The sequence below is a fragment of the Mercenaria mercenaria genome, chromosome 7 (assembly GCF_021730395.1).
Source record: "Mercenaria mercenaria strain notata chromosome 7, MADL_Memer_1, whole genome shotgun sequence".
NCBI lineage: Eukaryota > Metazoa > Mollusca > Bivalvia > Venerida > Veneridae > Mercenaria > Mercenaria mercenaria.
Window position 1 is genome coordinate 38,584,868 of NC_069367.1, and position 25,470 is coordinate 38,610,337.

The following is a 25,470-nucleotide window of genomic DNA, read 5'->3' on the forward strand; positions in this document are numbered from 1 at the left end:
TGCATTTTTTATAGTTTTGATAATAAAAAACAGCAGTAATGAGATGTAATTGTTAAAAAAAACTTACTTTATTAAAAATATGATAAAACACTGTTGTATCTTATTACTTTGTTTATTTAGCCCTAGTTCAATCAAGCTTTCTAAACTCGTTATAAAGGTGAAAACTGATTTTCTATAAAGGTGAGAAATATCACCTGCAATTTATTTACTGCACAGTAGCTATACAGTAGCTTATTATGATAAACAGAAGCAAGGCTACCAATGGTCCTGACTTATGTATTGGCCCTTATCGCCAATACGCAGACCTTATGATCTCCATAGGCCACATACCAGGCATACCAGAATCAGTGTCTTTAAATCCCAAAAAAAGCGGAAGGACCAGATACACTGTGACCCTTTCTAGAGTGTTTAAAGAATGCATCGATCCGATATCAGTTTTACTGAGGAGAATATTTATTAAGACCCTAAATGAGGAGAAATTATCCATTGAATGGGGATGCCAATGTAACGGCACTGTATAATAGTGGTAAAAGAAATAAACCTGGTGAAAACTATAGACCCATATAAGTGTTACCTCTATATTTGTTGTAGGCTTCTGGAAAGAATAATAAAGAGAGGCAATAATTAAGCACCTGGAGTCTTAACAATTAAATTACAATTGATCAACACGGTTTCAGCATGAATAATGTATTACATATATATTTATCTCCCTGGTTTCAGGCAGGGCTACTCCTGTGTGACCCAACTTAATTCTTGAATGTAAAGAGGATTGGTCAGATGCATTAGATAAAGGCGAAGATGTAGATGTTATGTATATGGATTTTAGGGCTGCATTGACAAGGTGCCTCATCAACGCCTCCTTAAAGACTTGTGGTTATGGTGTAAGAGGAAAAGTGTTTACTTGGAGATCCAGCTGTAAATTAGTGTACCACCAAAAAGCTGGGGGTAAAGTTTAATTGTTTTTGACTGTACTCAGAAATGGAATATTTCAAAAGCCTTACAGAGGTTACATTGATTGTTTTGCAATGACATGGTAAATAAAATTAACCTTTAATACAATTATCAAAATATGTTTTCACTACTACACAATTACCAATATATAAGTACATGAGGATATTAAAAACTCCATTCATTTACCAAGCAGCTTTAATTCTAAAACTAAGTATATTTAACATTTATAAGAACAAGTAGATATCTCTAACAATTAACTTATATCACCCTGACAAACAAAACAATAAAGAAATACCAGTACATAAATATATACAAAATATAATGCCATAACTTTATTAAACTAAGATTGATACAATGTTGTGATATATATCTATAAAAAGCTTAAACAGAATAGGTGTCAAGGTAACGTAACTACACTGTTTTATTGATGAAACTTGAAAGTCTGCCTTCTTAGTGAGACAATCACATTAAAATAAGGCCCTATTATAATTTGTAAAAGCTTGAATTTTGCAGAAGTGGCTTTCCATATAAAGTTATTGCTTGCTTTCTTTTGTGTGAGCAAAAATATCCCTGAAAAGTACACAGTGGTTCAAAAAGAGTAGAACTTTTTGGCATCTTTTGAAAACAATGAACAACATCAGCAATAATAACAATAGGTTTGTCCAATACTGGTGTTAGCTCTATGCTATTTCTTAATTAATATGTGATACATTTTAACCCTTAGCCTGCTGGCGGAAAGTGATTCTGCTTTTGCGACCAGTGCAGACCAAGATCAGCCTGCACATCTCTGCGGGCTGATCATGGTCTGCCCTGTTCGCTTTTCAGTCAGTAAGTTTTCATTGAAAACCCCTTCAAATAAGAAACGGTATTGCCCAAATTGAGTGATGCACCAGTCCATTTTAGAAATTTAGTAGGCTAAAGGTTAATATGAACTTTCTGGAACAAAAAAGTTATAGTTAGGCCTTAGCAAACATAATTCTGCAACAGTAAAATTTAAAAAAACAAAAAAACTAAAAGCAAAACACAAACACAAATAAATAACAATGAACTGGTAAAATTTATGGCATAACAAAATTATCACATCACCAAAAAAAAACTAGCAAGTAAATATTATATCAAATATCAAGATCAAGTAATGCTTAAATGGATAAAATAGTCTTATTAAGGTAATTCATCCATCATGACTAATGACAATTTCCATGCAATCACCTTTTTGTAAGTTTAATCAGCATATTTTCTGCCATAAAACGCTCATAATGCTTTTGTTTAAAATCCGATTTGCCACATTTTCTGTTATGAACATGAACTGTATCAATTTCTCGTTGTTTACTATTTCTGATAATTTTTTTCTCTTACACCTCTCAAAGGTTTGAATACTGATGAACACAGCAGAAAGATTTATTGAATTATCTGTTATTACCTCCCTTTATGACTCTTAACTGTAAAAGTTCATGTGCAGTATTAAAATCAGCACTTTTCTAACCATGTTATCATAAATAACATCTATTTACACAGCTGTTTCAGTAGCTTTTAAAACAAAATCTAAAATCTTATGGAACTTTTAAGTAGCTGATCTGAGCACATGGTTTTCAGTTCCAGCCAAAGAATAACAAATCTGCATCAAAAGAATGGTACTGGTAATTGAACGGAAATTGTAGCAGATTGTCATCATGGGTCCATCACCTTAACAGAACTGTATCAACAGCAGTTTTACAATTCAAAAACAATGACAAAAGTAATTTGTACTAATGAAATCTTCAAGATTTGTAAAGGTCTAAGCCTCCTTGTCATTGGTCAATTCCAATACTATATCTAGAAACAACCAATCAGATGCAAGAGACCTGAGACTGATCTTCCCATACTGTCTATAAACATTTCAAAGTAAGACAGGAAACAAAAAGTATAGTATTTAACATATTTAGACCTAGATATTCTTACTGAGATCAATTACTTTGTGTCATGAAGTCTGTAACATAAATTAAAACAGGCGTGCCAATGTCATAAAATATGCCAATCAGTAACTGCCATGTCTCTGTCCAAGTTATTTCTTTCACATTGTGCCTCATTTGTGATCACATCTTTCTCCAATTTACCATCTTGAAACCGGAGGTGGAAGGGAAAGGTTGGTTAATAGGCATTATACTTAAGAACAGGTAATATAAAACTTACTGACAAAACAAAAAACTACTGGCTGACTTATTCAGAGGCCTTAAATCTTGCATCATTAGAGAAATATTGCTTGCCCCCTAGAAATATATCTTTAATGTTGCTTTAGATACAAAACACAATAGCCTGACATCAATTTGACCTTAATACAGAGTTGTTCTATATTCTACACCCCTTTTATATTTAATTTACAAAATTCATGACATGCTTCGCCTTTCAATTCAAAGCCGTAGATTAACGACGCACCTGAGACTCAACTACTGACGCGGTTGTTAAATCACTCCATCCCGACATTTTCATTGCCTCGTGTTTGAACTTGATTATTCGTGACAGTTAATATAGCCTGTTGCATGTAGTAAAACCAATATTAGTTAAAATACTTACGAATTCTGTTCGCAGATAACTCTGACTCTGCAATCTTTGTTACATCTCTCTCCACAGGTTCTAGCATAGAAAGCTCGTCTGAAAGGTAAGTCTTGCTTTCAGCTATCTCATTGTCTTCTTTTGAAATTAAATCCAAGGCATTACCATTAATCTGAGTTTGGACACATGCACCATCATCATATGGAATGTGTGTCCTAGAGTCTGTTTCAACATTCTTTTCATCATATGGATAATTTTCTTTTTCGCTATGTTCTGAAATCAGCCCATGAAAATAAAAAAAGGTATATACATGTAATAGAAAATAAAAAATGCTCTGAAATTATCCAACAACAGTCACATTGAATGGTGATGACTTTAGACTATAAAATCACATCAGTAAAAAAAGAACGAATTCAAACAGAAAATAACCTGGGTAGTCATTCTAGCTATAAAAATGACACCGTTATTTAGAGATATTACCTAATTTTTATTATTAAAAATGGTCAGAGCTTCCACGCAGTTGCTCATTTGTGATCACATCATACTCCTATTTCAATCTTGCAACCGGACATGAAAGGAAAAGGTTGGTTGCTATTCATTAAACGTAAGATGTTGTCACTTTGTTTGTCTTGGGCTTAACGCCGTTTTTCAACAGTATTTCATTTATGTAACAGCGGGCAGTTAACCTAGCATGTGTTACTGGAGTCTGTACCAGTACAAACCTATTCTCCGCAAGTAACTGTCAATTTCCCCCACATGAATCAAAGGTGGAGGACGAATGATTTCAGACAAAAAGTCTTTTATCAAATAGTCACGGAGACAAATGGCCCGCCCGAGGATCGAACTCAAGATCCCACGATCCGTAGATCAGCGCTCTCCATATTGAGCTAAGCGGGCGGGTTTAAACTTAAGAGCAGGTAATACATATTATACCTTGTGTTAGAATAACAAAAGTTATCGTGATCTGATATCGGAAATAGAAGCATTAACAAGTTTTACTTTTCCTGCACAATGGATCAGTATAATAATTGAAAATATTTTACATTTTTCTTGTTTAATTACTGTTTGATTTAGATATGAAAAACGCTGCATCGTGTATTTCCTTTTCAATTCTTAAATCCACTTACGGAAAATATTTGTATTCTCCGTCATCTCCGTCAAACGTTTGGAATCAGAGCGTTCCGCTGAGTTATTAGCCATGCATCCAGTGAGTCTATATTCTGCACTGGAATTACAATCACTTTGCGTTTTTGTTTGCGACCGGATGTTTTGGTGATCGTCGGCTGGACTGTTTGTCATACTGTTCTGTTTGATTGTCTTCTGATTTTTGTGTTCATTACAGGTATTGTTATTCACCAACTTTTCTTAAAATTAAATGAAGATTACATAATAAGAGGCTGTCTATGAGTAGAGAGCAATTTTTCGCGTCGCTTTTATTTCGCAGGACTCAGTGCTGTATATTATTCTGGTCCTTAGAGATCGTGGAGTCCACTCACGCTAAGGGGAGTAGGAGTATTTCACATTGCATTACCTCTTATGAAAAGACAATTAAACCGACTGTGCTAGCCTGTGCTTTTTATATAGATTCTAACAATACATTATCCAAATCCAGCAGAAAGAATTCTTTCAGAAGAAATATTATTATCTGCATCGCCCTCGTACTAGCGTGACATCTGTTCTTAGTGGGAAGTTCTATATTAGCAGGTCACAATGAACTAAAAGCAGGAACGGGCTTACATGAAACATGAAAATGCCAATTTTACTGGGAAAAAGTGGAGGAATTTTTCCTTCCGCCATTATCCGACTAGCCCGGAAGTGCTGCTTACCTATTTAGTACTATTGGACCTTTCAAAGCAGCCTTCTGTGATGGTGCCAGTTTCATTTATATATTATTTGCATGAAAAATACCAAGTTTCAGCTTGAAAAAATTCATTTTTCAAGGTTTAATGGCATTTTCAGTAACACGTGTTACTGCGGTTATATTTACTTCCAAAATACACGTCGCGACTTAACTTTTAAAGCAGCATGCCTCCAGATCGTTCGACAACAATAAATTTCTTTTAGATATCTTGAAATAAATGCTATATTTCTTAAGAAGGCTTTAAAACTTAATTACTGACAAACTTTATGTTACGGAAAAACATGAGAAATTGCTGTTTTTACTACTTTTTACGATAAAAATCGAAAAGCGTTTGTCACGTTTTTACTCCAGGTAAACTGTCTCGATTATAAATATCTATATTTTGAAATCATTATTCCCTACTTCGGCTATGCGCTATTCGTTACCACGACGGGCAAATGTCTTTATTGCCGCAGCGGTCCGGCGTTCGATTCCCGGCGCGGTCAAACTGTTTTCTTGATTTGGAACTTTCAAAATATTTTAGAAACAAAAATTCATATTCTAATGTTCATAATATGACCAAACTTCAATTTGAAAGAAAGATAATTTTTTAGCCAAATCTGGAGGCATGCTGCTTTAACCATTTCTCCTAGTTGGAGCTTATTCTTATTTTTGCCCTATTCTTTTGTTTTGAACTCAAATTGCAAGCAAACAACATATAAACACTGTTAAATATACATACTCTCTTCTCTGGAAGCTATGAATGAGTACTATATAGGCTCAGAACATCCAATTTTTGAAAATAATACACCAAAACAGTGAAAATGTGATTCTTTTTGGATTTGTCACAATATTTGCAGCAAATTGCAACGAAATGATCACTTTCTAAGGTTTGTTTACATTTCTATAAATGCAAAAAATCTCATTGAAAGTGCTTACAAAATGTATAGGTCCAAAATGAAATAAAAACAGGAAGTGGATTAATTAAAGATGAAAATGCCACTTTAACTGGGAAAAAGTGAGGATTTTTTCCGCCGCGTGTAGTTTCAATTAATTTGCATTAGTTTTTGAGATAGTAACTTGTATGCAAAATTTAACAAGGATTTTAAATGTCCAAATGTGGTATAAATTGCCAAAATACATGTCAAATTTATGAGACTTGATCCTGTGAAGTTGGTTAAGAAAAAATAAGTTTCAAAACTATGTATGTCTTTAATAATGGCTGTATTCTCTTGCATTTAAAACTTTAACCAGAATTTTCTAAGTGCAGGTCAAATTTATGAGACTTGATGCTCTCACCTAGTTTTATAACCCTGAAGTCACATACGAAGTTTCAATTCAATATCTGCATTAGGTTTGGAGAAAGTAACTTGCGTGCAAAACGTTAACCAGGATGGAGGCTAATTTGGCCAAAATACATGTCAAAGTTATGGGACTTAAACCAGTGAGGTTGGTAATTGACCTAGAAAAAGAAAAACAAGTTTCACAGCTATATGCCTTTAAATGATTGCTATACGTACTTGCACGTAGATCTTTAACCAAGGTGTGACGCTGACGCCGACGCCAGGATGAGTAGAATAGCTTGACATTGGTTCATTGGTTTCTTTTGAAGCCTTCCACTAGAACACTCGGAAATAATCGTAACATGTGTGCCAACTTACATTTTTCTATCAATTTTGGAAGTTAGTGCATGACGGAAAACAAGTGGCTGCAGCTTGCTTACCAAAACACTACAGAAAAACGGAAGTAGCCACTAGGCAGCTGTACTGGCGTACGGGTGCAGTATTAATGAAATCTGATATCAGATTCAGTATTTGACGTTAGAAATTCCATAAACCTTTTATTGAATTAGCTACAGAAAAAATGTCTATCAATCACTGGTAGTGTCATTTCAACTTTATCCGATGACAGTTTTTCACTAAATGATGAAACTGATCGAGCTTATGCCTGCACGATGAATGTTTCGTAAAGAATTAGTTTAAGCATGATATGAAAAAAGTGTACCAGTATCATTTTTTCCTATAGTCGTCTTTAACATTGTTAACTCTTCTGCCTCATTACATGTGCCACTATAATCCGACATTTTTTCTCCACGATCTGAAATAAGGTATAAATTTAAAATGGCATTTTTTAAACTGTGTGGTTCCTTTCATAAGTATCTCTTTTATCTGAAAGATGACTATAAGGTTTCGTTTATTTAGCACTGTTAGTAAAACATTTTGCGTCTTTTATATAAGACTAAATTTTTATTTCTCGAATATGGATTACAGCATATAGCATAAAATATATGAAATAGTCTGTAAGTAGGTGGCTACAAAAGAAGTTATTTTGTACAATTAGCATAATAAAACCTTTGGATTACTTGTCGTTAGAACATCTTTAAGTGATATTATAGTATGCACAATGATCCAATCTAAATAAAGAAAATATCTCCTATAATTAAGCAGAATACGCTAATCACAGCACACTTGGTTGCCCATCTTTCTCATTTGTTATACCTACTTCTTCTAACATTAATAAAAACAAAATAGAAGACACCAAATCGGCATGAGAAAGCTAAAAATGAAACTACAACAACAATAAAAAAGGAGAAAAAGTAAACGGGGAACTAGAAAGTGGGGTTTGTGGTGCAGCACTGGGGAAACTATAAAAAAAACTGTACAGAAAAAGGTTAGATTTCTAGTGAAAGCAGAGATAAGCGATCGCTCCATTTGACATTGAAGTTGTTTAATTTGTTTTCTTTTCTTGCATTAAAATGCTCAAGTTTCAGCAGCATTTCCATATGCGTTTTGAACAATGAAAAGCTTAGAAATACGTTTCTAATTCGATATTGATATATAACAGATTTTGCATTTAGTAATATATTCATTAGGGCATTGTTAAATTTCTCATTACCTAGAATAATATCTGTCTTTGACCATTCAGTGGAAATATCTGGACAAGTTTCGTTCATCCATCTTTTGACCTCAGTCCAGTATAGGTTATTACAATCGCAATCACAAAATAAGTGTTGTAAAGTCTCAGTTTCTGTATTGCAGAAAGGACACAGATAATCTTTTCTTAAACCCATTTTAAGCAGGGAGTAATTTGTTGCAATGATTCTATGGTTCAGTCAAACTGAAACCATTGCAACCTAGTATCTTTAGATACAATGAAAGGGAGTTTATATATATATATATATGTTTCCAGTTAAAAAGCGCATTTAAATTTAATTCCTCAATCCATTTCCTCCTTGAAAAGGGGATTATGTTTGGCTTGGTAAGTAGGAAAGCATAGATTTTTCTACAGCCTTTTATTTGACAATAATTATTTTAACTGCAAAGGGTTATAATGGTGAGTCATCCCTTTTTGCATAGAATGGAAAGCTAACCTTGTCAATCAAACCTTTTACTGATGCAATAATACTTTGGTATTGTAAAACATTTGTTCCGACTTCATACTTATCAATTAAATCATCATATAACAGAAGGTTTCCATTTCTATCTAGAAAGTCGTTAATTAATAAAATCCCTTTCCTTGTGAACATGGGACAGTGAAAACTGGAACCACCAATTTTAAAATTACTGCTTTGCCATACTGGCAGTGCACAGAAATCACTCCAGCGTTTTGGATATTAGTCATTTATTCGTATGATTCCTTGGAAAACATCGTTTCAAAAGTAATTACTAATATTTTAGTGTTTCCGTAATTATTTCCGTAGTTACTGTAAGTTTGGAGTAAAGGATACATATCTGTAATAAATTCAAAATATCTAGTATTACATCTCATATATCTGCGAAGGCAAGTAAGTTTTAAAGCCATTATGAAAATGTCTAACTCTATTATATGTATACCTCCGTTTTGATAGGACTGAATAATAGTATTTCTTTTTACCTTATCTTGGCCATTCCATAAAAAAGGTATAGAAAGATTTTTGCAAAGTTTTTATGATATACTTGCTTGGATTTGGCAAACTCATAATAATATGATTGATTTTTGGCAAAGCTATGTTTTTATGACTAAATTTCTACATATAGGACTAATAACACTTTTATTCCAGTGCGCGAAAAGCCTTTTAATTTCTTCAATTTTCGGTAGACAGTGTTTGCCATATTTTTGAGGTCATTTGTGAAAGTCACTCCTAGTAATTTGAAATTCCCACTGAAGTCCTAATTCTGGACATGGTAAAAACCTGCTAATTTACGAAGATCTAATCAGAACAATTTAGTTTTATCTATGTTTATTTGCAGTCCTGATATTTTTACAAAGAAGTCTAGTGTTTGTACAGTGTTTTTAACGATTTTCAGTTCCATCTAATAATACTATTGTATCATCCGCATACTGTGACAACAGAAATTCTATGTTATTTATTTTTATCCCTTTAATAGTTTGGTTTTGTTTCTATAGCACTGCTAGTATTTCCGCACACAGGATGAAAATATAGGTGGACTGGGTTAAATTATTTTACAATGACATACACTGTTGTGTCAATATTAATGATCATCTGTCAGATTGGTTTAGGGTTCAATGTGGTTGCCGTCATGGGGATCCAGATTCCTGGAATTTGCTGTTCTTCTGTGTGATACATTACATCATACACTAATCTTATATTATCTGCAATAAATCTCCCAGGTAGAAAACCAGTTTGGTCTGGACTAATAAATTTTGGTAAGACATTGTTTAATCTTTGAGCAATGCTAGCAGAAGCAATTTTGTATGATACATTCAAAAGAGATATTGGACACTAATTTTTAATGTAACGTTTATCTCTATCTCCCTTCGGAATGCAAGTTATGACCCTTTGTTTAAGGGTAAATGACAGATCCACCGAATCAAAGGCATAATTAATTGATCTTACTAAAATGGCCAATATCTAACCAGAATATTTTTTCCATTGTTCCTTTTTTCTAGTAAGTTTTTACTTCTTTTAAGACTTATTATGGATGTATTGTACAAAAGTAGAAAATTCATTTTATAAGCGATTTCTTGCTGTTCAAAGTAAATTTAGCTCTGAATCAGGAGAGGTAGAGTTAGACATCTTTAAAAATACTGAGTTACATGCGGTAAAAGTTCTCAATTTTGCCTTTATTCTTTAGATTACATATTTTGGAAGAAATGCAGGTAGGTTTTACTTCTGCCCAAAGGTTATATTTGTATGAAGTGAGCAAAATTCAAAACTGACCCACAGGATTCGACCATAATTTTTCAATGTTGGAATTAGAATTTTGTCTCATCAAACAGTTTACATGAGCCAACCTAGAAGAAATGATATTTACAGTTTTATATTGTGTTTTATAACTGTTTAACAATAGTTTGATGTTTCTTTTATCAAAATTAATGCTGTAATGAATTCTCTGCAAACGTTTTAGATAGTGGCCATCACACTGAAATTTGTCTCTACTTGAGATTGAGAAAATTCCATAAATTATATAAAATTTACAGAAAACGGCACGGTAAAAGTTGTTTAAAGTTTGCAACACAATGCCATGGTCAATTTTAAGAATATACCAAGCAAATGCCATTTTTTAAACATTACTATTAGGGGTCCGATACCTTAATTTTGGGATACTACCATTTTGTAAAATGTGATCTAGTACTACTGTTTCAGTCTGTGTCAATGAGTATAAATTCTTATAGTGGTTAACAACATCATTCATAATTTCCTCTTGCTTTTGTACAAGGGCTCCTGTTGTTGAGTACAAAGAGTTCATTAATTTAGAAACAAAATTTCTTTTTTCTAGGCCGAAGAAGTATTTTGTGTTTTTCTCGCCTTCAGAAATCCACTTTGCTCTAGTACTTATATAGGCTCCATGTTTTTTTTTTTATCTCAGATCTACCAATTCTGTTTTTTACTCTGTAATAGATCAAAATTTATATTATTTTGTTTTTTAAGAAACTAATCTCATTTATAAGTTTCTTTTGCTTTTTATCTTCTTGTATTTTCTTAAAGAATGAGAAGCTATACTTTCCCCCCTAATCTCAATTAAAAGTACCTCAAAAATGGTTTATTATTTATGGTCAGTCTTAAATCTTCATTATTTATGTTTTCTACTGGTTCTTGTGAAGACTTTTCTTCTGAAGCATATTGTCTTTTGATTTGCATTATAAAAGTTGCTTAGTTTGTTCTACAATTGAATATCTCTTAACAAAGAATTGTTGAATATCCAGTATGAGGTTACCGTACCTTTTTTAACATATCCGAATTCAAAACTTAATAAAACCATTGAATGGTCTATTCTATAACCTGGTAAAATTAACGCTTTATTCAAGTATGTGTAAAAGTTACTGGAAATTTGGAAGATATCTAGACTTGCTTTTTAATAGGATTTCTTTTGAACCATGTGTACTGTTTTTCTTCGATATTTTGTTCTCTCCAAAATCAATTAAGTTACAATCAATCATCATTTGAAGAACTGTGTCTCTTGCTTTAGGATATTTACATTTATATAGTGAAAACAATCAATGTCTGGGTTTAACACTATATTGTAGTCCCCAACAATTAAGGATCATGTAAACACCTTTGAGACCACCCGTCGGGTAAATTTTCATTTTGGAAATCATAACTGACAGACCCGTAATATTAATAACACATATATACAGAATTGTTCAGAAGGGGTAGAAAATAGTTTTTGTAAAGGCAGGCTGTCAACCAGGTCTTCTCCAAAATATAGGAAGAATATAGGAATATTTTCACAACAAATATAGGAGTTTCTGGACAGTTTTGAGGCAAAATATAGGAGTTTTCAACAACATATATTTTCATTTACTGGTACATATACTATCAATTCTTACCTGTACACTTACTGTCTTACTGTTTCTACATTAATCAATGTCTAGAATGTCTACCCTTCTCTTCAACAGCATCACAGTCACAAGACAGAAGACTGATACAAAGCCCACAACATATTCTTCTGTACCTTTCATTGCTCTCAAGCTGTTTTCGTGCAGACTTGGATTTCACTGATTTTGGAAGTTAGACAGTGAAATAATCCGCACTTACCCTCTAGTTTGTTAATACTCTGGTCATGGCTGGCAACAATGTCAACCATCTGCTTGGTACATGTCTTAGGAACAGGCTCTCATCCATGTCATACTCCAGTTGAAAGTCTTTAAAATCTTCTCTTCTGACTGGCTGCTGCTTGAAGAACTGATACATGTCAAAAGTTAACTCTTCTGCATCACTTCCAAAATAGCTGAGACCTTTTCTAAAAGCATTGTGCACTGTATGGAGGTTGCAGGGTTCAAAGACAAGCAAACCCAGGTTGCCATCTGCTTTCAAACTTTCATTGACTTTTCTGTGAATGGATTTGTTGACATTCAGGCCATCAGATGAGAGACTTATCAAATTCTTCATGGGTAGGTCTACTTCAAAATCATTCCCTAATTTAAGGAAAGCTTCACTTACAATGTCAGCTGTTGCATGGCCAAAGTGAAAAGCTTTCAAAAACCTCACAGACACTTCTCCTTCAATATTGCTCCAAAATCTTATCAGTATGTCCATTTGTCTACATTGCTGTGCTGTAGTAGTTTCATCAAACATAAGAACATACCATAAATTTCCATCTATAACTTCCTTCACAATTGCTTCTGTCAAAAATGGTCTTATGGCTTCTGAAACTATGTATGATGCTTTTGTCCTTGACAAAGAAAACCGATCAGCAATATCACACTTGAACATCTTCTGAAACACTTTATCAAGGCCATCACATGATCTGAATGAAAAATCAGCAGCTGCTACTTTAAAACACCACAACAGCTCAGATTCTGTGACTTGATGTTTCAAAGGGTGACTTGCGAATACATGTTGTATTTGCCTCTGCTCAATATCGCTTGAACCTACAGTAGCTGGTTTATTAGATGCTCCAGTGGCTGTAGCAGTCACTGTTTTACCGTCACCCTTGGTCAACACTTTTTGGGCAGTGACGCGGCAGTGTTCTCAGTCTCTGAGAAAATCTTCCTGTTGACAATTCAGTAAATGAAAACTTTGAATTTTGGTAAAACTGCATGAACTGTATATTTAAAACAGACATGGTACTTCTGCACCAGTTTGTCATCTTTACTATACTTTTTTGATGTCGGAGATCTCAGAGATTTGCCTTGTATTTCATCATTGGGGAGTATCTGAAAGAAAATGTCTGAATGAGACTTTGATTTACCTGAAAGACCCATGTCCTGTTTCACTGCCTTGCAAAATGACCATACAGATGATGAAGAAGAGCAAAACTACATTATCTTAAGGATGGTGATGCTGTGGCAGACATGGGAATTTTCTTACCTATAAAATAAAGAATCCAAAAGCAGTATCAAACCAAGATTTACTCTCTTATTCACCGGCAAGAACTTTACTAAAAAATATAGGAATATTTTTCAAAATATAGGAAAATATGGGAAATATAGGAGGTTTTTCAGAATATAGGATTTTGATCCAAAATATAGGAAAATATAGGAATATAGGAATCAGTTGACAGCCTGTAAAGGTCACCTTGTTCAGTAACATGTATTTTGTCTTACAACACATGCACTTCGATTGTCCATATTTTGTAGAAAATATCAAACTTCTTTTTCAAACATATTTTTCTCTAAATTTGTTTCTGTTGTGTGTCTAACATATTTACCTAGGCACTTCGGGAAATGAAAACTGATAAACTGATACTTTTTTTTTAAATATTGCAGTTTTTGGTCATTTTGACAGCTCTACTTTCACTTTCATTTTGCAACTTTTGTATTTTTTTTAAATGTACATTGTTTGTAACACTTTCAACTCCCGGAGTACCTGGAGAAATATGTTAGACACACAGTATTCGTAAAAGTAATGACAAAATACTTTTGAAAAAGAAGCTTGATATCTTCTACAAAACAGTATACGAACAGTCAAAGTACATGTGATATAGGACAAAATGTACTGTTAAAAATATAAACTGTCATGAATTTTTTTTCTACTTATTATGAATAGTTTGGTATATTGTATATGATAAACCAAGGTATATGTGGCGTCAAAAAAATAAAACAAAGTTTCACCTGAGGGGTGGTCTCAAGACTTGACAAGAACCTTAAGCAATGATTTTCAGTTTCTACCACTTTTCTCTCAATATATTTAAAAAAAATCAGGGTCATCTTTATTTGTGCCATAAATACAAAACATAGAGAGATTAACTTTGCTACGTATGCATGAAGAATTAGAAGGATACCATTTTGGTCTGTTTCCATACCAGAGAATTTAGAGCTAAAGTTATTATTTATAAATATTGTTACCCCCTAGACTGACAATAATAATAACATTCATATCCAAGTGTTCGCGGGTATACTTAATTTCTCTATCTGTAAAATGTGTATCTTGGAGAAAATAGATATTGTATTTTTTCCCTTTCAGGTAATATATATTAATAACATCCTTCCATTTTCCTCTGTCATCTAGTTCTTGTACATTCATTGAGACGGAAGGTATATCCTCAGCCATAGAAAAAAAACTAAAAATCAATTCATGGTTGAAAGAAAACCAATATATAAAATACTCTGATTCTTTTTGTAGCAGAATAACCCACAGTGCTGCACCTTCCCAGAGTAAATTAAGTTTGTTAAAAACCATACAATGTAGTCCTTTTCTTGAAAAAAAAAAACAAAAAACAACAACAAAACAACAGTATTTCATAAAAGTAAGTATAAAACAGCTAATGGTAATCTCATATTTTTTCTTTTTACCATCAACAAAAAGAAAAACAATTAACAAAAAACAACAACAACAACATAAAACTGAGATACATGTAGATTTCTTATGTTTCTTTGTTTATTTTATATGCCAGTAATTACAACTCAGACCCAAAACTATAGAAACTCCTTGTTTTGTTTGATAACTTGTCATTTTGACAGTTAAAAGACATTTTGAGACGTTCCCCATGTGTGCTTCGTAACATCTATAAAATACTATTTATTGCCGTGGCACATAGCACCGTACAGTAAATACGGGAACGTTTGGCAGCAAAACCGGCTTTGTTATTTTGATGGATTAGCTAAAGAAAGGTGATTGTCATTTCTTTTTAACTAAAACAACCATTCTATTTATACTAAAAAAAAAAACGTCTGCAATATATTAACAGAAGTTTCTGTAACGACAGATTCCGCAAGGTTAATGCTATTCCGCACGCCTCGGACAGTATGCAAATTAGGTACATTTGTAAGGTGCGTGTCATAAAAAGTTAAATAACTTCTTTCGGCACAGTTTTTGGTATGGTTTTGGTGTGGCCATCAGATAGAATATATATTCTTATATCGCTCTGTTTTTAACTCATACATGTTGAGGCCTTGATTATTCTTGGCAAACGAATTTTGTAAAATGTTGAGGGATTCGATGTCGTAAAATTCTTATAGTCTATTTATTTTTTTTCTAACGAATACTTTTTTTGTTCTGTATGATCATACAGTACCTGTAAATTATCGTGAAATGATTATTCATAGATCTTGAAGTAAACTATATTTTTGGGAAACATATCCGAATCTATCTGTACTTTGTTCACATAACTAAATAGTCCTAAAAGAGTTATCTGTCACTGGCTTCACTTTTCCAAGTAGGATCAAATTTTTCTGATTAAATATTGCCTTTTAGCATGAAAAATGAAGTATGAAAGTTATATATTACATAATTGAGGTACTCCGGTATTATTCAACCGAAAATAATATCAGATGCAATTTGAAGTTTTAGGTACCATCTCTACATGTATCTAACAAACAAAGTTTAACCTACCTTGTAGTCACCGATTACAATCCTGAGATTTTCCATTTCCAATTTTTGCAGCAAATTGCAATGAAATGATGATTATATAAATAAGGATTTACACGAATGAACATTTTTTGTGAGTGTAAAATTCATAACTGTTTGAATAGAAATTCCCGGCTCATTACAGAGGGAAGGGTATTTAAAACTAAACCGAGGTACCAGAAGAGCGGATGCAGTGGTCCAGTGGTAAAAATGTCTGTCTATAAAACCGGTAATCGTGAGTTGAAGCCCTCGCTCTTGCAACTTAAAATACTAGCATTGAGATAAGAGTCCCGTGTATGCGTGCTTTACACTTGTCACGCCAAAGAACGAGGGACACTTCTGTCCTATCTGTCTTGCAGTATCCTCCCAATATTATTACTAACAATCTTCTAGAGGAGTCGCTCATATGGATAACCGGTGGCGACTATAAATAAGCGTATAAAGAAACAAAAGACAATCAAAGCAAGAACGGTCATCTATCCATATATATTTAGCTCAAATTTGAGGGAAAAAACAGTTCTATGATTATGCACCCTTTTTTCCTAAAACAAACCCTATGGTTTGTTCCTAGAGATAATTCCTGAGGCTATTCAAATTTGTATAACTATGCCCCTTTTCTTTCTCAAAAATATTAGTCTCCTGAATCCTAGAGATCGACCTTTCCTGAGGTCAAGCTGACAATGACCTACTTATGTCAAAAAGCAATACCAAAATATTATTATGTAAAATTAGCCACTGTAAGTACAACTTTTGATCTGTAGATTGCATGAGGGTCTTTGAAGGAGAACTTTTGAAAAATCCTAGTTGCAGTGAATTTGTTACTCTGACTACTGACTAGATAATCTTTTTTAATTTCTTAAAAATAAATCTATCTTCCTCTTTTACTCTCTCAGTAAATTTCCTCTTAGCTGTGATTATTTATATGTCAATGTAAATGTAACATATAGCCCTACAAAGGGCATAAAATGGTTTGATTTTGCATAAAATGCACTGACAAAAAATAAGTTTTTATCGCTTTAAAAAATTTATTTGTAGTTTTATTTGTTACTTACGCCGCGACACTAAAACAGAAGAAACAATAATACCTCAGCCTAAAGGTGGGGTCGACATGTCTTACATTTACTAGTACAATATTATAGAAAATTAAACAAATCGTCGATTATAACTATGGGTTTCATTAGCTTCTGATTATTATCACAGCTGGCTCAATCCTTCTAAGCTGAACACCGCTAAATACGACTGTTCTTTATTTCATATAAAATCCACTTACTTTATAACGTTTTTTTTTCGGCATTTTCTACTTTTCGCTTCTTTCAATTTCTCTTTTCGAGCCATGAAATTCTTACGCCGCCATTTTTACATATCATGCGACAGAAACATGCCGATTTCGAATGAATACAAAGTGAAACATACTGAAGCGCGGTAGAATAAAAAAAAACACGTTGCTATGGGGAAAAGGCACTAGGAAAGGAAAGATTAACACTATTTATATACCTGCTGAGTCTTACATTTTATTTGGTTGTGAAGAGCCTTTAAGAAAAAATTGTGTTTGATTTTTTTCACGAATTTGCATTCATTCTCAAGGTACACCTTATTCACAATGATCTGCTTAGTTTCCTTGCACAATTTTGAAAATATCTAGAGAAATGACCGTATATTACAGGTCACCTCTTTCAAAAAATACGCGAAATTTAGCCCTTTACAAGCAATATCTCCAATTTTATTATATCATTCATGGCATTTTGATTCAAGATCCATTCAATCGTTATGATGTTTACCATTTTCAATCAGAAACATGCTTATTTAAATAATATCTTGACAATTGCAGTGCGAAAGTGTGCAAAAGACATTTACTAAGACCTAAAATCGACCAAAATAGATCCACTTGGTCGAAAATTGGGTCTAAATTAAAAAATACAAGACATTTAAGGGTTTCCAGCCATTTGTTACTATTTTACAGCATAAAGACTGTATACATTAATGAACTTTTCATTGATTTTCGAGGAGTTCGGCAAAAAACAATGTATCGTCGCCTTATATGTTAAACACCACTAAATCCGGAAGTTCTATATTTCATAAAAAAATCCACTCACTTCATAACGATTTTCGACATTTTCTAGCATATCAGATTTTTAGAGATTTATATTCCCTTAATGAACATTATCGCTACTTTAGAAACACAAAAAGAATAAATGTACCCAAAACTAAGGGCATTGAGCATAAACCATTTTTATATTTTTTGTAATAGTGACCCAAATTACAAATCCAAAGCCATTTCTTAAGCCTTTTCTTAATATAAGCTTGCTATACACCAAGTTTGGCAACAGGCAGTCAATTCTTACTGAAGTTATGAATTGGAAACCAGCTTTTTGGTGATCAAAGTGAAAAAAAACTATATTTTTTTATCTTAACTATTACCTTGCCATTGACCCAATGGCATTATAATGACATTTTGTTTTTTAAAAAGGCACCCTTCGGGATTTGAACCGCGACCCATGTGTTCCACAGCACAAGAGGTCTTTTCAGCCCAGCACTCCCTAAACCACTTCGCCACAGAGGAACCTTCAAACTCAGCAGACTAATCAAATTATTTAATTCCAAACTAGAGGTCTTGAGGTGAAACGATTTTTCTAGTTTAAGTTACAATAACCTTGACCCTGACCCAAATGACCTCAAAATACATTCCCAACCATTGTGTTTGATAAAAGATATTTATATACCATGCAAGTAGTTAACTTTTACTATACGTGTGCCCAACTAGAATACTGAGTGGAATTCATTTTACTATTTTTAGTTATTGTCACCCCAAATATCATCCAAAGCTAAATCGCCAGATAAGCTTGCTGTACATCGAGTTTGGTGACAATAAGTAAGTCCAAACTAAAGTTATACACAAGGAACCTCATTTGTGATGATCACATTGATAAATGTGACCTTGACCTTGACCAAATGGCATTAAAATGAGCTTTTCTTTACAAAACATGGATCTCAGTTGGGTTTCAACCGCTACCCATCCGTTCTACAGCACAAAAAGTTGCGTTGGCCATTGCGCCATGTAGGAATGTTCTAAGTTTGAATATTAATTAAGTTATGCTGATCTTGAACTTGACTCCACTGACCCCATTTGCAATCCCAACCTTTGTTTTTCAATAAAAATATGCTACCGATAGGTCAAGTTTAATTTCAATATTTCAATGCAAACTGAAGTTATTGAGCGGAAACTATTCTTTTTCTATCTGTATAGAAGCTACCTATAAACTAAGTTACATTTGAATCTGTCACTCCTAACTAAAGTTATTGAGTGGAAACGAAAAGTTGATATACCCGTACGCCCGCCCGCCCAACGGCATTCGCCAGTCTAATAAACAGTTGTGTTTTAACCTGGTGAATAATATCATAATTATGGGTAACGATTTCAAAGACAAATATCAGGTATCTAGTTTTGATGAATATTTATTTTGAACAATAATTATATTAAGTACTAATAATTTTGAATTTCTACGAAATGCTTTTTTGTTTTCTGTTTTTGTTAGGTTTATTGTCGCACCGGCACAATTTAAGGCCATACTGCGACTTTCCGGCTTTGATGGTGGAGGAAGACCCCAGGGGTTCCTTGAGCTTATTTCATCACGGGCGGACACCTGGGAAAAACCACCGATCTTCCATAAGTCAGCTAGATGGCTCCCTAACATGCAGAATTCAACGCCCACAGTAAGGCTCGGACACACTTAGGCGAGGGGCAAGTGGTTCGAAGTCAGCGACCTTAACTATGAAATGTTGGTCATAATGCTGACCATATGTTGTTCTTAACCCCTGATCTAATCAACACACTTTTTAAATATGGCACAGTTTACCAGAGTAGATAATAAAACATAGGAGGGACATTGTTGAGATAGTTAAATCGGCAAAAAAGATTAAAAAAAAATAAAAACAGATTATTTACCGGTAGACACACAAAGCTAAGTGAGAACTTGCTGAGATGGTATAAGCGACAAAACATATAAAAAAAAAAATCTAAACTGGCCGCTGCAAATGAGTTTACTGAGATCAAGTGTGCTGCAGTTCATTTTTCTCTTCTATATTTTTCTAGTGACCCGATGGTCTAGTGGCAACATGCTTGAATGTCGAACCATGTCCGGATTACAATCCTGTCTTGAGATACTCTTGAGTGTCTCCCACTAAACCAAGATTATTCTAAGTAAAGGGTGATTCGCATGTATCAGTGCTATACACCGGCACGTTAAAGAAACAGGCTAATAACTAAGTAAGTTAGCTGGACCTGTCTGAATCTTATGGACTCCATTTCTGTCTGTCTCTCTTTCTCTATGTCTGTCATTCTATCTGTCTTTCTGTGAGTCTGTCTCTCTCTTTCTCTCTTTTTGTTCTAGGGTCTCTCGCTTTGCCTCTCTGGTCAGATTGTGTTAAGGGATGAACTTTGCGCCATCAGTAGCCGCGTTTGTATATAAAGAATTTTTGAACGTATTTACCCAGGAAAAGGGTGCTATATAAATATGGAAGTATGGAAGTGTTTTCTCCACATTCTGATCTTGTCTGAATATTTTGCAAACACAGTAATTCTGATAACATATCTGTTATACATACTATACTATGTTGCCTTTCAAAACCCGTTCATAATGATAAGGGGATGTATCAATTGAAGATATATTAATGGATGCCTTATTAATCCATTTTAAACATACACTCAAAGACAGTATTTGACTTCAACAAAATTACGATTATTCATTTTAACTCACCTGATATACAGTCATCTGTCGGTGATAGCTTGCCATTGCTGGACACATTTTCTTGTACCTTTCGCTTTTCGTCTGCTCGATATTTTGCACTGTCACATTTTTTATTTGTATTCTCTGGCATTTCCTCTAGAAAATCATCTTGGTATTTGTTATTTGTTTCGGAATGCATTATATTCCTATCTTGGTTTGGTATACTATCAAATGAGTCCATATTGGAACTATTATAATCAGAGTAGTCTCCAGAAAATGATGACAACTCGTTTGATACTTCTACACACAAACTGGAGTAATCATCCGTCATTACATTGTTTCCAGCCATATGTATCTGAGATACTTCAAAAACTGTTTGTTCCCCAGAAATACAATCCGAATTTACTAAGTTGCTACAAGGCTCTTCAATTGATCTGTTAATGATTTCTTGTGTTGTAATATGTGAAGATGATTCCTCGCGTACTTGATTGCGACCACATGTATTTTCAAAAGTGTCGTTAATTTCAGACTGGTATATCGTTTTCAGTTCGGTCTCATTTGTAAATGTTTGTCGTGCACCATTTTCTAAACTAAATGTGATTTGAGAGTTCAAAGGTTGTCCTGTCCTACCGATGTAAAAATTATGTTCTACTTCTTCCTCACGTTGGTATCTGTTATCTGAGAAATCCATTATTCCAACATGATGTGCTGATACTCTTTCACTAGTATGTCCGATATATGAACTTTCTACATTTCTTAATGACTGCCCGTTAAATGGATGTTCATCAAGTATATTTACGTTTATTATATTGCCTGCCTCCGACCGAGAAGAGAGATTTGAATCATAGGACCGCATTTGAACCGCCATTTGATACCTAAAAATATAACTCCAACTCTCAGAACGGACTAAACTTAAATCTGATTCAGTGGAATATGCTTGTATCACTTGAATAAATCTTTGTTCGCGTGTAGCTGGTAAATTAGCCATAGGAAGACTGTCTGTACCCTCATCGATTACATTAAATACTTGGTCATGCCCTCGAAATGTCCTTCTGAGATATTGATCATGTACCAGTGGAGATGGACCGGGTACATTATGTCTATTTATTCCGACGCCATGTTGTCCATCCCGAGTACATGTTTGACGAAATACAAACATGCTGATGTTCTCTAAATTTAAACTACGAAGGAATAAGCATTCAGGTGCATATCTTCTGTGAATATCGATAGGAATGTCTGCTTCAGCCCAGTTGCCCCTATTAAAGCCACAAGAGAAACAGACGACAATGTCCTCGTTTCCGCTGTAATAGAAACCGGCTTCAGCAAAATCACGGATATCTGGACGGTTTCTTGGAAAGTTCAGAAACGTAAATATTCGAAGCAATAGAAAGTCCATCAATCTCCATGAAAGATCTGGATTATGCCTGTTTTCATACGTTAAAATCAACACGTACAGTGTTTGGATATACATCTCTGGCTCTGTTCGAAAATTAGGCCGCTGATTAGGTGGTAGAAAGTTTCCACTGTTGTTATCATCCATGGCTTTTTAATATTCTGTAAAACGTAAATGAAGACATTGGTTAGTTATTTTTCGGAATCAAGTTGTAACTAAACGACATGCAAGTGTGTCGCGTTCAGATATATTTACCTACGTACTACTGCAAAGTGAAAAGATAATATGATGCATAAATAGTTTTCGGCAATAAGATTGAAGATTTGACGTTCGTCTTTTGACTCAATCAGTTCAGTTTCACAAGATCTTTTGTCACGAAAATGCTATGTAGGAGGTCATAAAAGATTTTATGTTTAGTAAGGTGAGCAGAGACATTGGAAGCAACTGAATCTGCAAGCAAGTGTTTAACTCTTTCTCCAAAGACCTCGCCAAAATCCCAGTGTGCAAGTTATCTACACATCGGGTCCGCGGAAAAAATATTTGGGCAAAGTGTTTAAGAAAAGTATTGAGATTGTCTGGCGCCGCGGAAATTACTCGTTTTCCTGTCTTCGACGCTGTTTATATTTTTAAAATCAGTCAAGAAATAAAGGAAATTATAAGCAAAAATGTCACCTGAATCGAACAATTTACACGAATGTACGATATTGAAATGCCATCCTGACCTAATAATGCCGACAACTATTAAAGGAAAATTTGCCAATTCTTTCCTGTTGAACTTTAGTTGCTTTGTGCCTTTGTTAACTTCAGGTTAATTATAATATTATGTTACCAAAGGTCAGTTACATGGAGATATATATACTGTTTATATGCTGTCTAATAAAAATAGCAATGTTTTCTTTAAAAAATACAGCAAAATCAGGATTTACAAATAATCTAGATAAGTTGCTTTATTATTGTTAAAAACTGTCCCATCTAATATTGGATGTGAAATCATATTAAATGTATATATTCACATTTACAAGAATCATTCCCTCGGATAACAAAATCTTCATTACCCAATACATATAAAATAATAAATATTCATTATTTAAGAATTACGCAACTTGTAATGCTGATTGTCCATTTTAAGCACTGAAATAAACAAAGGAGCATGCTTGTTTTAAAGAAATCTACAAAACACATATGCCGTATGTAAATTATACACCCGACGTTTCATTGGCTATTTATTTTACTAGCATTTTCCAGCGATATTAATGAATGATCAGAATGCACGCACGGTTGTGGGGAAATTCCATATTATCGTGTCACTTATCTTATTTAACTATGTGTGAATTTTACTTTGATATAGGAACACATGTGCTTGCCTTATACCTTGGTCACAAGACTATACGATGTCCGTACGGTTTTAAAAAATCGTACGAGTCCACCAGTTTTAGAATCCTTTACGATCTCTGTACAATGGTAGCGTGTGGTCACAGTACGTACGGGCCCACTTTAGAGAATGCAATCGTAGGCTATCACTACGGACATCGCAGACAAGTCGTGTGGAGCTCGCAAGGAGACCGGCTCGTACGGTGCCCGTATGGTATACATGCGACAGAAATAAACCAGTTTGGCGGCGTTTGAAAATTTTTCGTTAGTAGCTACTTAGCTGAAGCGATTACATCCAAAGTCAATATTAATTAATCAATATTACATTAATAAAGATACCGTAAGTTAAGATGCCTCCTATATTTTATGCTTTTGCAATTTTAATTATTTACATGATTTTAAACATACCAACACATATCTACAACAATTTATTTACATTTATTTTGTACGCTTTCGTATGCGGGGTACAACTCTCTGCAGTATCACCCGGAACATAAAGTACGCCGGGACTCTCGCATTAGTTCTTGCATGAGGGTATCGTACTGGCCCAGCAGGAGGCGCCGTTGCAACCCTGGCTTTTCCCAAACGTACGTCTCCACTGCCGCCGCCGAGCGTTCAGCTGTTCTTGTAGCAGCAGTGCTATGAATAAAATGTCATTATTGGCATGAGCCTGGTGCAGCGCGAGCCTCATGTGCATCAGTCTGAGACGATGTGGCTCCATTCTGTACCGCGCCTCGACAGTACCTGGAGGTACTTGAAATTTACTCCTGTTTCTATACCATCATGAATTATTAAGGAAGTCGTACGGAGCCCGTACTGCTATCATAAGAGGCGCTGCGAGTCTCGTGCGAACATCGCATGTTCTCCGCACGGTGTCCTTAATATCGTACATCGTAAGGACATCGTACGTTAACCGTGCGAGTCCACTGCGATAGTCGTGCGAGCATCGGCAAGCCTCGCAGTTTTCTAAATCCGCATGGACATCTTGCGATGCCCGTATGAGCTCTTCCAGGACTCGTGCGGTTCTCGTACGGGGCTCTTGCGAGCTGCCCCTGACTTCGAAAATCTCTACGAGCTCATAGAAAAATCGGGAGCTCGGTTAAACATTTTCACCGACTTTCCGAGTCCTCTACGAGTTCAAAAAATCCGTACGACGCTCGTAATAGTCACCGATGTCCGTACGGCCGCCGTACGAATTTGCCAAAATTCGACTGAAAACCTACTCGTACGGAGCTCGTAGCGTTCTTGTGACCAGGGTATTAATTAGTGTTCAACTATCCTATGAAGTATCATAGCAGTATCTTGGGTGTTAATCGAGAAGTAGATTTTAACAAAAACTGATCGGAAAAATCAAAGCTTGCATTAACGTCAAATAAAAGTTATGGGTTTTGCCCATAGGGTTGATTGTATGGTGAAAATTGACTGATTTGGATTTAACATTGTACTCAACAGCACATGTCATATGGCAACTTCCAGTTTCCATGGAGGAGGAGAATTACCCCAGGTGCCATTAATTAAAAGATTTTAAACCGTTCTTGGTTCCTGTTATTATTCTCTGAATCTGATTCAACTATTTTCCTTGCTCTCTAGAACGTTTTTTTTGTTCAGTTCAGTAAAATCTTGTCAATGATAATACTTACAACTCTTTCCAGCTGTAATCTTCTAATAACATCTTTAAAAATCAGTAGAGTGAACAAGATCAAGAAAGACACAGAAAAAAGATAAACTGAATATATGAAATGTTATACACCATCACATTCAGACAAAGACTATTTTTTTTCTCTAAATCTGATTCAACGATTTTCCTAGCTTTCTCGAACGGGGTTTTCAGTTCAATAAAATCTTATGTATGTTTCCATAAAAATCACTACAAAATACTTACAACTCCTTCAAGGCTAAGTAATCTATTCCAACTATTTATTATAAGTAT

At 34.4% G+C, this 25,470-nt stretch overlaps 1 protein-coding gene across 1 annotated transcript in view; it reads right to left on the reverse strand.

The window, feature by feature from the left end:
• Positions 1-2,949: 2,949 nt before the first annotated feature.
• The window catches only part of LOC128558236 (uncharacterized), a 43,307-nt gene continuing 20,786 nt past the window's right edge, over positions 2,950-25,470 (reverse strand). The window contains exons 2-6 of the mRNA XM_053547119.1: positions 20,807-22,330; positions 7,325-7,417; positions 4,608-4,844; positions 3,502-3,753; positions 2,950-3,047 (exon numbers count right to left, since the gene is read on the reverse strand). Coding sequence (XP_053403094.1) covers positions 2,950-3,047; positions 3,502-3,753; positions 4,608-4,844; positions 7,325-7,417; positions 20,807-22,316 — 2,190 coding nt within the window. The 5' untranslated portion in view covers positions 22,317-22,330. The remainder of the gene's footprint in view (positions 3,048-3,501; positions 3,754-4,607; positions 4,845-7,324; positions 7,418-20,806; positions 22,331-25,470) is intronic.